This window comes from Zingiber officinale, chromosome 1A, assembly GCF_018446385.1.
Source record: "Zingiber officinale cultivar Zhangliang chromosome 1A, Zo_v1.1, whole genome shotgun sequence".
NCBI lineage: Eukaryota > Viridiplantae > Streptophyta > Magnoliopsida > Zingiberales > Zingiberaceae > Zingiber > Zingiber officinale.
In genome coordinates, this window is record NC_055987.1 from 187,322,498 (window position 1) to 187,339,215 (window position 16,718).

The 16,718-nt window shown below is 47.8% G+C and overlaps 1 protein-coding gene across 1 annotated transcript; it reads left to right on the forward strand.

Moving 5' to 3' along the window:
• The first annotated feature begins 8,427 nt into the window (after positions 1–8,427).
• On the forward strand, positions 8,428–10,036 carry LOC122038733 (peroxidase P7-like). The gene is made up of 3 exons (XM_042598638.1): positions 8,428–8,839; positions 8,917–9,108; positions 9,184–10,036. The coding sequence occupies exons 1-3, from the start codon at positions 8,621–8,623 to the stop codon at positions 9,733–9,735; spliced, it is 963 nt and encodes a 320-aa protein (XP_042454572.1). The 5' UTR covers positions 8,428–8,620; the 3' UTR covers positions 9,736–10,036.
• The last annotated feature ends 6,682 nt before the right edge of the window (positions 10,037–16,718 follow it).

The window sequence follows — 16,718 nt, forward strand, 5'->3', positions numbered from 1 at the left end:
AGCTCGACGGTCTTCAGGCCGGAGGGTTTATAGTCGCCGGCGCGACTCTCGATATTTAACGTCGGAGCTCGACGGTCTTCAGGCCGGAGGGTTTATAGTCGCCGGCGCGACTCTCGATATTTAACGTCGGAGCTCGACGGTTCTTCCGACCGGAGGGTTTATAGTCGCCGGCGCGACTCTCGATATTTAACGTCGGAGCTCGACGGTTCTTCCGACCGGAGGGTTTATAGTCGCCGGTGCGACTCTCGATATTTAACGTCGGAGCTCTACGGTTCTTAGGCCAGAGGGTTTATAATCGCCAGCGCGACTCTCAATATTTAACGTCGGAGTTCGACGGTCTTCCGGCCGGAGGGTTTATAGTCGCTGGCGCGACTCTCAATATTTAACGTCGGAGCTCGACGGTTTTACGGCTGGAGGGTTTATAGTCGCCGGCGCAACTCTCGATATTTAACGTCGGAGCTCGATGGTTTTCCGGCCGGAGGGTTTATAGTCGCCGGCGCGACTCTCGATATTTAATGTCAGAGCTCGACGATCTTCTGGCCGGAGGGTTTATAGTCGCCGGCGTGACTCTCGATATTTAACGTCGGAGCTCGACGGTCTTCCGACCGGAGGGTTTATAGTCGCTGGCGCGACTCTCGATATTTAACGTCGGAGCTCGACGGTTCTTCCGACCGGAGGGTTTATAGTCACCGGCGCGACTCTCGATATTTAACGTCGGAGCTCGACGGTTCTTCCGACCGGAGGGTTTATAGTCGTCGGTGCGACTCTCGATATTTAACGTCGGAGCTCGACGGTTCTCAGGCCAGAGGGTTTATAATCGCCAGCGCGACTCTCAATATTTAACGTCGGAGTTCGACGGTCTTCCAGCCGGAGGGTTTATAGTCGCCAACGCGACTCTCGATATTTAACGTTGGAGCTCGACGGTTTTCCGGCCGGAGGGTTTATAGTCGCCGGCGCGACACTCGATATTTAATGTCGGAGCTCGACGGTTTTCCGACCGGAGGGTTTATAGTCGCCGGCGCGACTCTCGATATTTAACGTCGGAGCTCGACGGTCTTCCGCCGGAGGGTTTATAGTCGCCAGCGTGACTCTCGATATTTAATGTCGGAGCTCGACGGTCTTCCGCCGGAGGGTTTATAGTCGCCAGCGTGACTCTCGATATTTAATGTCGGAGCTCGACGGTCTTCCGGCCGGAGGGTTTATAGTCGTCGGCGCGACTCTCGATATTTAACGTCGGAGCTCGACGGTCTTCCGACCTGAGTGTTTATAGTCGCCGGTGCGACTCTCGATATTTAACGTCGGAGCTCGATGGTCTTCAGGCCAGAGGGTTTATAGTCGTCGGCGCGACTCTCGATATTTAACGTTGGAGCTCGACGGTCTTCCGGCCGGAGGGTTTATAGTTGTCGGCACGACTCTCGATATTTAACGTCGGAGCTCGACGGTCTTCCGATTCGACTGACGATGCCCTATACTTGCGCTAATTTTTCGATTTTTTACTCTTGCATTTCAAGTATATAGCTGAACGGAAAGTATACAGTTGTCACACCTTTCACCCCGCCAGGTAAGGTTGGAGGTGGTTCGCGCTCCATGGTCGATCCAGTTGTCGTCTGTCTTCATCCTCCAAATAATAGGCACCCGAGCGCAGCTTTTCGATGACTTTGAAGGGGCCTGCCCATGGAGCCTCAAGCTTGCCCACGTCCCCGACCGGCTTTACTTTCTTCCACACTAGGTCGCCGACCTGGAATGCTTTAGGGATCACGCGCCGGTTGTAGTTCTGCTTCATTCTCTGCTGGTACGCCATCAGCCGGACGGACGCCTTGGCTCGCTCTTCGTCGATCAGGTCCAACTCCATCTTTCTCCGCTTGGCATTGTCATCATCATAGTTCTGGATCCGGACGGACTCTATGTCGACTTTAATTGGGATAACTGCTTCGCCGTCGTACACTAAATAGAATGGCGTGACGCCCGTTCCCTCCTTTGGGTTCGTGCGGATAGCCCATAGGACGCCCGGCAACTCGTCCACCCATCTTCCTCCTATGTGGTCAAGTCGAGCCCGAAGAATTCTGAGGATTTCTCGGTTGGTTACTTCAGCTTGGCCGTTGCTCTGGGGATACGCCACGGAAGTAAAGTGTTGTTCAATGCCATAACTTTTGCACCATTCTTCAAGCTGCTTCCCGACGAACTGTCGCCCGTTATCATATATGAGCCGGCGAGGAATGCCGAACCGACAGATTATATGCTGCCAGATAAACCTTTTGACCATCTGCTCGGTGATCTTGGCCAGTGGCTCGACCTCCACCCATTTGGAAAAGTAGTCGACCGCCACTAGTAGAAACTTCCGCTGACCGGTCGCCATAGGGAACGGACCTACGATATCCATTCCCCATTGATCGAACGGACAGGACACTGTAGATGCTTTCATCTCCTCCGTCGGCCGGTGGGAGACGTTGTGGTACTTCTGGCAGGAGAGGCACGTCACGACGGTCCGAGCGGCGTCTGCTTGCAGGGTTGGCCAGAAGTACCCGGCCAGCAGGATCTTCCTAGCTAGCGATCGTCCGCCCGGATGTCCTCCACACGATCCTTGGTGCACTTCCTAGAGGATGTACTCCGCGTCCTCCGAGCTCACACATTTTAAAAGTGGGCGGGAGAAAGCCTTCTTGTAGAGTTGGTCTCCAACGAGTGTGAACCGGCCGGCTTTCCTCCTCAATAGTTGGGCTTCCTCCCGGTCGGACGGTGTCGCACCCGAGCGCAGAAACTCCGTGATGGTTGTCCTCCAATCGCTCGGGAATGTGAGGCCCTCCATCCGGTCAATGTGCGCCACCAAGGATGCTTGCTCAATTGGCGGTTGGATGACGACCGGTGATATTGAACTTGCGAGCTTGGCTAACTCATCTGCCGCCTGGTTCTCTGCTCGGGGTATCTTCTGGATGATGACCTCTCTGAAGTGGGTCTTAGGCTTTTCAAAGGCCTCGGCGTAGAGCTTGAGCCGAGCGTTGTTAATCTCAAAGTGCCCGAGAGCTGCTGGGCGGCCAGCTGAGAGTCTGAATGGAGCATCACGCGACCGGCTCCTACATGTCAGGCGGCCTGCAAGCCGGCTATGAGGGCCTCATACTTCGCTTCATTATTTGTGGCTCTGTAATCCAGCCGGGCGGATAGGTGCATCCGTTCTTCTTGGGGGGAGAGCAATAGCACGCCCATCCCGCTCCCGAGCCGAGTGGACGATCTAGCCACAAATATTTTCCACATTGCTTCAGGCTCGGGAGTTTGCACCTCGGTAACAAAATCTGCTAAGGATTGCGCCTTTATCGCCGAACGGGGTTGATACTGAATGTCAAATTCACTCAACTCCGTTGTCCATTTGATGAGCCGTCCGGACGCTTCTGGGTTCAGCAGCACTCTTCCCAATGGGCTATTTGTCCGGACGATGATTGTATGTGCCAGGAAATAAGGACGAAGTCTCCGAGCGACGAGGACCAAAGCAAAAGCCAACTTCTCGAGCCCAATATAGCGAGATTCAGCATCTTTTAGAATATGTCTCAAGAAGTACACGGGTTGTTCTTCACCGCTCGTCCTCACTAACGCCGAGCCTACTGTCCGTTCGGTTGAAGATAAATAAATACAGAGCGGCTCACCTACAGCTGGTTTGGCTAATACGAGCAAGGAGTTCAGGTATGTCTTCAGCTCCTCAAACGCCCGATCGCACTCTTCGTCCCAATGAAACTTAGTAGCTTTGCGCAGGATCTTGAAAAAAGGGAGACTCAGGTCGGCAGTCTTAGAGATGAATCTTGACAATGCAGTTATCCGCTCGGTCAGGCACTGTACTTCCCTCAGATTTCTTGGGGGAGGCATATCTTGCAACACTTTTACCTTGCTGGGATTTGCCTCTATGCCCCGGTCGGTCACTATATAGCCCAAGAAACGCCCGTCTTTTGCTCCGAACAAACATTTCTGAGGGTTCAGCTTGACTCCATACTTCCTCAGCGTTCGGAAGGTCTCCTCCATGTCCGTAAAAAGATCAGCCGCTCGGACAGACTTGATGAGAATATCATCCACGTACACTTCTAAATTGCGTCCAATCTGCTCCTTGAATACTTTGTTCATCAAGCGCTGGTAGGTTGCTCCCACGTTCTTCAGTCCGAATGGCATTACATTGTAACAGTAAGTGCCGTCAGCTGTGACGAAGCTGACCTTCTCTTGATCTTCTCGGGTGAGCGGCACCTGATGATAGCCCTGATAGGCGTCTAGCATGTATATCAGCTCGCACTCGGCTGTGGAGTCCACCAGTTGATCAATTTGGGGGAGAGGGTAGAAATCCTTTGGGCATGCTTTGTTGAGATCCCGGAAATCGATACAAACCCTCCACTTGTTGCCCAGCTTGGAGACTAGCACTACATTTGCGAGCCAGCTCGGGAACTGGACCTCCCTTATATGTTTAGCCTCCAGGAGCTTCTCGACCTCTGCTCGGATTATGGCGTTTTGTTCGGCGCTAAAGTCCCTCTTCCTTTTCTTCACCGGCCGAGTGTCCGGTCGGACGTGAAGCTCATGCTGTGCTATACTTGGCGAAATTCTCGGCAGCTCATGCGTCGACCAAACGAAGACGTCGCAGTTTCTCTGGAGACATTTGATCACCTCCTTTTTCTGGCTTGCCTCCATATCGGCCGCAATGAATGTGGTGGCATCCGATCGGGTCGGGTGGATCTGCACCTCCTCCTTTTCTTCATAAACTAAAGAGGGTGATTTTTCGGTTATAGCGTTTACCTCGATCCGTGGCGTCTTCCGCGCGGAATTAGCTTCGGCTCGGACCATTTCGACGTAGCATCGCCGAGCCGCCAGCTCGTCTCCTCGCACTTCTCCAACTTTATCTTCAACCGGGAACTTAATTTTCTGGTAGAAGGTGGAGACGGCCGCTCGGAACTCACTGAGCGCTGGTCGCCCTAGGATAACATTGTATGTCTGACGAAGTTGGAGAGTCGACCACGACGAAGTTGGCAGTACGCGTCCTTCTGAGCGACTCTTCTCCCAGAGAAATAGCCAGTCAGACATGTCCGACCGATAGAACTTCATTGCCTGTAAACCCGTAGAGAGGGGTGGTCATGGGCAGCAACTCAGCTCGATCAATATGCAGTTGGTCGAAAGCTTTTTTGAATATGATGTTGACCGAGCTGCCTGTATCGATGAAAATGCGGTGAATAGTATAGTTAGCTATTACCGCTTTGATGATGAGGGCGTCGTCATGTGGCACTTTGACTCCCTCAAGGTCCCTGAGCCCGAAGCTGATTTCGAGCCCGCTCGCCCGTTCTTGGCTGCAGCCGACCGTATGGATCTTGAGCTGCCTGACACTCACCTTCCTCGCTCTGTTGGAGTCACCTCCGGTCGGTCCACCAGAGATGATGTTGATTTCGCTCTGGGACGTGTTGCTTCTATTTTCTTCCTCCCGGGCGGACGGCCTAGGTCGCTCCTTAGATACCCGGGGATTGTCTTCGTGCCCCTGAGGATGATACCGCTCGGGAGACTTTCTGGATATCCGCCGATCGGCTTCATGGTGTCGCTGTCGCCTGTCGGATGATGGCGATCGGTGACGATCACTTCGGGGAGCGAGGTGGGCGATCAGGGGAAGGCTTCGGCAATCTCGTGTGGTATGCGTATCAGTCCGGTGGAACGAGCAAAACATAAGGGTCCATACCTTCTTTTTTGGTTTGGGCCGCTCGGCGACTACCTCTTGGATGGCGTGGGACCTTGCTTGTTGAGGGCGGACTGCTTCGGCTCGTGGTCCTCTGGGCGGCTGGTGGCCAGTGAGCGGCTTCCGCTCGATAGGTGCTAGGCGCTCCGTTGGAGCTTCTTTTCTTCGGGCCGCCTGGGCTTCCTCCACATTAATGTACTCATTGGCCCGGTGTAACATATGATCATAGTCTCGGGGCGGCTTTCAATAAGTGAACGGAAGAAGTCACCGTCCACGAGGCCTTGCGTGAACACATTCATCATTGTTTCTGAGGTGGCCGTTGGAATATCCATGGCCACCCGGTTGAATCGTTGGATGTAAGCTCGGAGCGGCTCCCTGGGCTCTTGCTTGATGGCAAATAGACTGACACTGGTCTTCTGGTATCGCCGACTGCTCGCAAAATGATGAAGAAAAGCGATGCGGAACTCTTTAAAGCTGGTGATGGATCCGTCCGGCAGCCTCCGGAACCATCGTTGCGCCGATCCCGAGAGGGTGGTAAGGAACACCCGGCATTTCACTCCATTTGTGTATTGATGTAGTGTAGCTGTGTTGTCGAACTTACCCAGATGGTCGTCCTGGTCGGTGGTTCCGTTGTATTCCCCGATCGCGCGGGGGCACATAATGCTTTGGCAGAGGGTCCCGCAAGATGGCATCTGAAAACTGCCGGTTGATCCGCTAGGGGGAGGCGTCGGTTCGGGGAGCCTTACCTTTTCTGTAGTCTCACCTGGGCGCCTCGTCGGATGAAGATCCTCGATCAAGGTTAGCTGGTGCGACTTCAGGAGGCGTACGGAATAGGGCCCGATGAAATGGAACCGGGGCAGGCAATGCTTCCGCTCGGCCTCCTGACGCTGACGTCGCTTGTTGCTCTAGGCGATCGGCTTGCGCCTTTTGTTTCTGTTGCTCCACGAGCTTAGTTGTTCTTGCCTCGATTAGAGCGTCGAGCTCCTCCTGGGAGAGCATCACGGTGTGAGGTCATCCAGCTTCGTCCATCTCTTCCGCTCGGATGCAGGTGCGTTCCCACAGACGACGCCAATTTGGTCCTGTCCGAACGCTGAGTCGACGGACGTTGGGGACGTGGCGCTCTCTCCTATCTCCGACCAACTGCGCAAATATCCGGCGAACCTGCAAGGAAGTCGAGCCGGGAAGGGGTTCCCGGCGACGACCCTCTGACGCTCAAGTCAGGCAAGAGGAAAACGATGAAGTGGCTTCAAAGATGCGAGATCGCGTGATCGCGTACCTCCGGCGAAGTCTGAGGGCTCTTATATAGAGCTGTGAGGAGGCTTGTGCACACCTACCGAAGCGTACACGTGTCCTATACCATACCTTAGTATGGACTTGCCAGAGGAGCATGTCTGACACCATACTGCTATAGTCTGAGCACCTCTATGATGGGACAGCGGAACCTTCCGTCGTACGATTCTGCGTATGGCCTGATCGTCGAATATGCCTGCTGTCAGAAGATGATGTTCCCCAATGTCCCCTTGTCCTTGTCTCCTTTCTCTCCGTGAGCCGAGCGTTCGTCCGCTCGGCAGGCATCGGTCCGACCGGGCGTAGGTATCGGTCCGACCGGGCGTAGGTATCGGTCCGACCGGGTGCTCGGCTGAGATTGTTCCTTCACAGCATTGATGCTTTACACCTCGACCGAGCGGGCTACCCGCTCGGCCCGGCGACCCTGCTCACCATGAGCGTCGGAAACCCGACTCCCCGTCGGGTTGTCTTTGATTCCGGCTCGGACCCTCTCCGCCGGTCGGACGGTTAACTCTACTCCTATCCGATCGTTCCGACCTTAGGTTGATCATTTTACTTTTTGACCTCCACGTGGCGTTGACTCTCTTCCAGAGGGGGTCCCCCGACCTTACTATCGGATCACCTTGTATTTGGTTGATGAGAATGGAATTAAGATTTTAAAATGAAACTAAAAAACTTAGGTATGAATGAAATACACCCTTTCTTTTAAATTTTAATAGAATAAAAATATGAATTAAGTTTTAGATAAAAATATCTTTAATATATTTATTCAATATTTTTTAATTTCATATTTTCTATCTTTACCCTCTCTCATCATAGACAGACGATGAGTAATAGACCTTCATCGGAATCCACTGTTTTTTCTAAATTAAATTTAAAATTTTAATCATAAAATTTAATCTATTGCAAGTGGGTAACACCCACACACGTGCTCATGTGTCCGATTTTCCTTTAGATCTACTTATTTTATATTTCAAAAATATGTTCCAGAACCATACCAACTCATCGCAACATGTGCAGTTCCAAGCAATTAAAATACTCACTACGCATCGATACCACCGAATCCGAAGACTTCGTCCCGCACTTCCGCTTTGTCTCGTGTTTGCGAGTTATATAATAATACGGGCTCCCTCTGTCTCTCCTTCAACTTGTTGCCGTGCTTGAAAAGCTCGGCCATGGCGTCAAGATTTTCATTGACTTGTTAATTCACCAGATGATTCGATTCTAATGCACTAGGCCCCAGACCACCGCACCTCGAACGATTCCAAATATTGAGTGCACATCGCAGTCCCACGATATACAGGAACAGCACGCCATGAATCTGAAGACCAATTGTCCAAACAGGACAACATCGAAGCACTCGCTGTTTTAATTACTGTCCGAAGTGGAACAACTGGAGATGGTAACATGGATGGACCAGAAGCACTCCCCTCTCGTCACGAACATTCAATCGAGTGGCGGTGCTGCATGTGCCCGCGAGCTGTTCTTCCATTTGACGAGAAGGAAGTCTCCAGGAACTGCGCTCCTGACTCCTTGTCCTGCTCGATCGTTATCTGCAGAAATTGAGCGCAGCAATCTTTGAACTATATATACTCCGAGTTCATGTCCGGGAGCGCTTGTCATCTGTAGCAGAGTGAGCTGACCCGTTACGTTATGGCCAGAGTGTGTGGCAGAATCCTCGCCCTCTGCTTCGTCGTTGCCGTGTTGGCGGCGGCCGGCGTCGCCCACGGGCAACTGTCGCCGACGTTCTACAACAAAACGTGCTCCAATCTCGAGGGTATCGTGCGGTCGGCCATGACGCAAGCTGTGAACAAGGAGGCGAGGATGGGCGCGTCCATTCTCCGCCTCTTCTTCCATGACTGCTTCGTCAACGTACGTAAAGCAGAGCGTTCTATTGACGTGTTAATTGTACGTTTGACAGATATGTATATATATACGTGCTTTCTCAGGGCTGCGACGGATCGATTCTTTTGGATAGCACGGCCAATTTCACCGGCGAGAAGAACGCCGGGCCGAACGCCAACTCCGTCCGCGGTTACGATGTCATCGACACCATCAAATCCAACGTCGAAGCCGCCTGCAAAGCCACCGTCTCCTGCGCTGACATCCTCGCCCTCGCCGCGCGCGATGCCGTAGTCCTCGTCAGTTTTCCCATCCCAACAATTTTCTAAAGAAGAAATAGCGATAGATTAAAGTTATGAATGCGACTCGTGCAGCTTGGTGGGCCGACGTGGACGGTGGAGCTGGGGCGGCGGGACGCCACCACGGCGAGCCAAAGCGCGGCAAACAGCAACCTTCCCTCGCCGGGATCCAGCCTCTCCCAGCTTATCTCCGCCTTCTCCGCCAAGAGCCTGAGCGCGCGCGACATGACCGCGCTTTCCGGCGCGCACACAATCGGCCAGGCCCGTTGCGTCACCTTCCGATCGCACATCTACAACGACGCCAACGTGAACGCCTCCTTCGCGTCGCTCCGAAAAATGAGCTGCCCGTCCTCCGGCGGCGACGCAACCCTGGCGCCGCTCGACGTGCAGAGCGCCACCGCCTTCGACAACAAGTACTACCAGAATCTGGTGGTGAGGCAGGGGCTCCTGCACTCGGACCAGGAGCTCTTCAACAACGGGACGCAGGACGCGCTGGTGCGGCAGTACAGCAGCAACACGTCCGCTTTCAGCGCCGACTTCGCGGCGGCGATGGTCAGGATGGGAGCCATAAGCCCGCTTACGGGGACGAGGGGACAGATCAGATTGAATTGCAGCAAGGTCAATTGATTTGACGTGTTCCCTCGTCTTTGGTTCAATAAGTAAATTACCAAACTCCATCCATCCAATAAATCATGGGAATTTTAAGAACGAAAAGCCAAGTCAACCATTTTCTTCATCATATCATCATCATTTAGTTAATTAGAACTCACGATTAAATGGTTGACTTTTCCAGTTCAGCCAAAAATAACTCATGTAGTCTCACTAGCTAGCTAGTAGCCTTATGTTGATCCAATCAACCTAGTTGTACCGTATTAATCAATCATTTTAATCGGTAGACTCAATTATTATTGCTTAAATTCTATCCCAAGATGATGCTTCCGTTCCAGGTTTCCAAGTCTCCATCTTATTCACAGTAATTAATGCCAAACATTATGCATGCTACAGAGTATTGATAGGTAGTTGAATTTTAAAAGGCCAAGGGTGTACGACTTTGATTGCTTTTTAGTGGTCAATACTTGTCATGAACAATCTTTAGTTTTCACATGTACAAGAGGTGGATTTGTTGCAGGAATTATAATTAATGAGCAAATTGAACAGAAGAAGAAGTAGAAACATGAGAAGAAGTTGAATCATGGCTCAAATATACTTGGATTCTTTTTCAGAATACTTTAATTATGTATCTTTGTACACACTTTCTCTCGGTGCAAACTGAAACAAATTAAATCCAATGAAAGAACAAATCGGAGTGACAACGCCATAAATCCACACTTGCAAGGAAGAAGAAGACAATGGAACTACCACTCCTACAAAATCTTTTGAATGAGATATAGAAGTAGTTAATGTCCGATTCCGGGGCTGGGGACCGACCCCATCATCGGGTCGAGTTCGCTATTCTTTGAGCTGGGAGAAGAGGAAGCAGAGCTTGATCTGGATGCAGTAGGAAGCAGAGCTTGCTTCATGGACGGATCATTAACCTCCTTCTCCTTCCCCAAGTGGATTAGCTTCCTGGCCTGTAGAGGCGGAGCGAGGAGGAGGAGTAAGAAGAGGAGGAAGACAAGGAGGAGAGGTTTGGGATTACAATCGGTCGATGCCATGGCAGGAAGCTCGTTTTGGTAGAGAAGAAGGTTTACATTGGCCATGGATGGGTTTAATTATATCGAGAGGATGAGATCAGGGTGGTGGGCTCCCTCTTCTTCGTGCGGGCAAATGGAGAGTAAATGGCATAGTGAAGACAAAGCATGCAGCGAGTGAGGATTGAGAAGTGTGGAGCAGTTGTTGAATAGGTAGGCTACAACTCATCCAAACCTGTTTTTGTTTTCAAATTAGACAATTTTCATGATATAATTAATTATGAGCTAGGTTTTAGAGAGGAGATTATTGATCTGCAGTTGAGTGGATGGACGAGAGCTACAAGTAGTTGTTCCTTCCAAGGAAGCCCGTGTTCCTTTCCTTGTTCCCGTGCGTGACAAATGTGGTGCGGGTAGTTCGATGCTAAATTTGTTGGTTGTGTACAGGAGAGTGTTGAGGGTTGGTGGAGCGTAGAAGACACTCCCTAATTGAAGGAGCTAGGGAAGCGATCAGTTTCTTACACGCCGTGGGCTTAACAAAGGTAGGTGGGTGTTCGCTCTCGCATTTATTTGGCATATGCCACAGTTTGCTGAAGGATGATATGATATCAAAAGATGATCGACTGGAGTAGAAGAGGTGGAGTTGTTCGATCGAGTCAATTATTTCTAAAGACAACATGCAGTTACGTTCGTTGCAGCAGCAGCAGCAGCTCCCAGGCACGCCCTTTGACATCAGCGGCTATCGCTTCGGCGTTTGGGTCTTTTCATTATTCGGGCTTTGGAGTTTATAGGTGGCCCTGTTCTTCGTGTAGAGAGAGAGGTTTTTCGGCTTGTGTGTTTGCTACGCCGCCGTCATCGTCCCTTTGCTCCACACCACCACAGCCCAGCCGATCAGCATAGCCCACTCCTTAGTCGCCGGCGAGCCTCCAGCTCCTCTGCTTTTCCCCTCTTTCTCTCTGCTTGGGGTTTTTTCCAGCGCTGCAGTGATGTTTTTTTGGCTGGATTCCCTTCTCGGCAGCAGTTTGTCGCCGCAGAGGGAAAAGAGGGGGAGGCCTCTCTTAGTGATCGGAAGTCGCCGCTACCCACTGGAGGAAGCGTACGCACGAGGCCGACGTCGACCACCCTGACTACGCCGACGCCGTCACGCGGGGGCTCTCCCGCCTGTCACTAACACCCCTTCTCTCTCCCGTGTGTGAGTCATCAACGCCGCGAGCAGTCTTGGGCAGATCTCACCGTTGCCTCAGGCCTCCGGGCCGTTGTTGCCATGTACTCCCTGTGGTGCTCTGTGCCGGCCACACCTCCTTTTTTGGTCATCGTCTCCAGCAACCTTAGATGGCTCTACAGCCAACCACAGTGGCTTTACAGCCGCTGTCTCCATCGTTTTCGGCACAGATCCGATCCATCGTTGTGTCTCCGGCAGCCATTTGTTGTGTATTCGGACATCAAGCCATTGTGCTTTGTCTTTCGTGTCACCATTGGTATTGTGAGTTGTTGTTACTAACCGACCTATGAGCCGTGACTGTATGTTGTATTCCGATCTGCATGTCGATGTCCCACACTGGTTGTGTCGCTGTTGTATTCCGATTGTGTGTCACCTTTCGGATCCAGGCCGTATCCGGCTCTGTGTCATCACCGCTGGACTTAGCTCCTCTTCAGTTGGCTCAGATGCATCCGCTCTTCCAGGTCACAATAACTCGATCAGCTTCACGACCAGCTCACCGACCCATCCGAGGGCGCCCCCCCCTTCCCCGGGAGCCAGGGTGCGTCACTGTACTCGTCTGGTATTTATTTAGTTGTGCTATCATTGTGCGGCTACTTATATATTCGTGGGACCCGCCTCGAGCATCGGGGTACCAGAGACCGGGGCGACCCGATCACTGGTTGCAGGTAGCATTGACCGGAGGGTTTCCAATGACTTGGTCGACACATAAGATAGTTCGTCATCCGGGTCATGGAGGTGCGGTCAATATTCCAGACACGTCATTCCGACAGGTTCGAATTCATCTTCTCAGATTCCCGACAGGATCAAACATGATATTTATATATATATATAAATAATTCTTTCTTAATATATGTCATCTCGTCGCCCAGGATACAACCGATCAGATATGTCACATATTCATGATATTAATATATCTTTTTTTTAATTAATGCACAATTTTAACTATGTTCATTTTAATATTAATATTTATTATTTATGAATTCATCATTCACTCATTTATTTTTATTTTATATTAAATAAAAAATAAAATTTTAATTTTATTCTTATTATTAATTGCATTTAAAAAATTGAACGTGATACTGAAAATATAAATCAGAATTAAAATTATGTGCATGAATATTAGAAGATTCATAAATGACTCTTTGGATAATGCATGTACCTCATTTAATATTGGTTCATGTATTTATGTAGATACATCTTGGGTACTACATAATTTAGATATGTATTTATGTACTCTCTATAAATACCCTATGTATTTAACAATTTAGATATGAAGAAAATAATAAGTAGTTTCCTCCCATCTTGAGTGTTATAGTTTTTTTTATGCTCTTCATATGCTAAAAAATTGGTATCAGAGCCACCATTTGTGTTTGGAGACAAAGCTTGAAGGAAAATGTCGAATGGAACCCCATTTGTTGTTTCATCTCTCACCAAGGAAAATTATGATAATTGATGCATAAGAATGAAGACTTTGCTTGGATCATATGAAGTTTGGGATCCTGTGGAGAATTGTGTTGATGAAAATGTGGCATCCACCAAGAAGAAGGACCAAAAGACGCTCACCCCTCATACATCAAAGTTTGGATAAAAAGATGTTCGAGAAAGTTGCTACGGCAACTACTTCGAAGCAAGCATGGGAAACTCTTCAAGCTTCATTTAAAGGCATTGATAAAGTGAAGAAAGTGCGTCTCCAAACATTGAGAGGAGAGTTTGAATCTCTACGCAATCATGATAGAATAAATAAAAAAAATATCCAGATTCAATGTATCTGAGATTAGTGTTTATCGAATAAGTCTATAAATATGTACTTTTTCTAATGAATGAAGCAAGTTGAGTTTGTTTGTTTTATTCTCATTCTCTTCCACGTAGAGTGTATTTTTCTCCCATAAGTCTTTTATTTCTTCTCCCATAATTCTTCTTCCAACAGTCCATTCATATCATCTACGCCAAGCTCTTCCGCCACTATTTCTGCCCTCAACGTTGCAGCGGTTGTAGAGGAAGCTTAGCGAGGTGTTCCCCATGAGCTCACTAACATCGCGGGCGATGCTAGTGTTGTTGTTAGGGTGGATGTGTAAGTACCCCGTGGTAGTTTTGATGTGATCAACTAAATAAAAGTTAGATCTTGTTGGTATTTAAGTCATGTGTCTAAGTGTGCAAGAACTTAGGAGCACAGGAAGTCGAGCGAAAGACGCAGCTAGCGAGAAGGACGACACGAAAGAGATCTGACAGACTCAGTGTGTTTTTAAGGGACGACGTGCTGCGGAAAAATACACTGGCGGACAAGAAGGAGACGCGCGACATTTCCGAGGGATGAGAAGCCGGAGCGGAAATTTGCTCGAGAAGGCTGGAAGTTGAGTTTGGGTGAGCCCTATTCCGGATGGCCGAAATCACTCAAACGAGTGGAATCGGAGTGGAAGATCCGGACCAATGCGAGCGGAACCCTTCCGAGTGTCTAGAATCAAAAGTTTATCATTTTTGTGACGTGGCGTATCTTGTTGCGACGAGGATAAAAGTTTATCCCCCTCCAAGCACTTGGACCCATGACGCCCCGACTAGGACTATAAATACATCCTTGGTTCCAGAAGGTCAGAACAACACTTGTAATTGATTTCTTTTCAGTGTTGTTCTATAATTGAGTGCTTCAACTACTGTAAGAGGCTTCTTTACCTGAAAGAGATTGTTTAGTGATATTTAACTTCCTTGGATTAGCAATCCCCTTATTGTAAACCAAGTAATTCTTTCAGCCTCTTCTTTTTTCAGTTTCTTAATTTTCTTTTTATGCAAGTGTTAGATTAATAAAGCTATAAAGTTCGAGAAGAGATTTTTGTTTATTTTTATTGTGTAGACTATTCATCCCCCTCTAACCGGTCGCCAAGAGATCAACAAATGGTATCAAAGCCCAACAGCTTCAGGAGGGCTAATCGTCGAACGAGGCACAAGAGATGGTTGGACCTAGCATCAACCCACTGAAATTCGAGGGGGAATTCGTGAGCTGGAAGAAAATGATAGAGGTATTCTTTAAGATAGATTTCAATTTACTTTTAATAATGAAATTCGATTTTGTAACACTTGAGGGTAAAGAAGAATACCAATGGACGAAGAAGGAGCAAGCCGACTTCGTAGCAAACGGTAAAGCAGAGTTCCATCTGCTTAGCGTCTTACCGCCACAAGAAGTCAACTGGATCGGAGCCTACGAGTCAGCAAAGAGGTCTGGGAGAAATTCTTGAAACTATACGAAAGAACCTCTGAGGTAAAACTCGCGAGATGAGATCTGCTCACGAACCAGATCAGCAATATCAAATTGGAAGAAGGAGAAATTGTTGCACACCCTTACTCAAGAATAAAGGAATTCATCACCGCACTCACGAATCTCGAAGAAAAGATAAGCAACTGAGATTCGCTAAGGTACGCACTTAACGCATTTCCTAGGACTACTGAATGTGCATCATTAGTAGATGCTTAATATATATCTAAGAATCTAGAATTAAACACTTTAAAAGAATTATTTTTAACATTTAAAGTCTATGAAATAAGATGTACAGATCTGAAGAAGGAGTCAAAGCATAATATTGCTTAAAGGCAAAAACAGACGAACGAAATTCTGAATCTTCTCTTGATGACGATGAGACGACACTCATGGTAAGAAAATTTTAAAAATTATTTAAAACTAATAAATTTAATCAAGTGCAGAGTAATAGAAGGAAAAGAAAGATAAGATGTTACTACTACAATGAATAAGGACACATGAAAGATAACTGCCCTAAATTGAAGAGCAGACCAGACCAAGTATAATCTAAAAGCGACATGGGACGAAATATTGTCCGAATTGGAGATAGAAGCCCTCGCCAGGCTTGTGCTAGTGGCAAGTCACCAAGAAGACAAAGACGAAACAAGCTCGTTCGAAATGAGCATTGAGAGCATCGATGAAGGGGAGTGATATCGGAAGAAAGCATCACTTTAGGAGCTTTAGAATACGGGATCGACAAAGTAAGTCAGGTACGATCTCTTCCTCCTGACAAGTTATTTCAGTTCGTAAAAATATTATTAAAAAATTACTGTAAGTTAGAAAAAGAAAATAAAGAATTAAAATCAACCTTAGCCATATATTGTCGATTAGAAGATCTCGACAAAATAAAAATAAAAAATTGAAAACAGAAATAGAATATTTAAAGGAACGTGCATACTCACATGTTCAAAATATTAGAAGATATAATAGTTTAAATTGACATTTTAAATACCATAAGGGCCAAATTAGAAAATTTTCATAGAAATACATTCCTAAGAAATTTTTGATTAACCTTGCAGGAAGAAATCTATTTTGGGTTTCAAAATTATATTTAAATTAATTATTTTTTTAGACTTTCAAAGAGAAAATTAAATATTTACTTTTATTAAAATGTTTTGTCTAGAAGTAGTTGTTGTTTCAGTATCCAAGAAGACATAGTGCCTCACCACAGCTTAGAAGTCAATTATTGAAATAAGTATTTAATTGACTAACTATTAAACATTTAATTATTATAAAAATGCTTTCAATTGTTTGTCAAATATTTTGTTAAAAATTAATTAGAAGTTAATTTTTCGAGAAAGATAACTTTATCACTTATCTGTAAGAAAAAATTTCAAGTTTTTCTGAATGTTACTTTTTTAAAATTATGAATTTTTTTACCTTATATATGTTAATTTTTTTTAAATCTAGATTTTTCGAAACTTAAACTTTAATATTTTTCTGGAATTTTTGGTTCGACTTTTATTTTTTCATA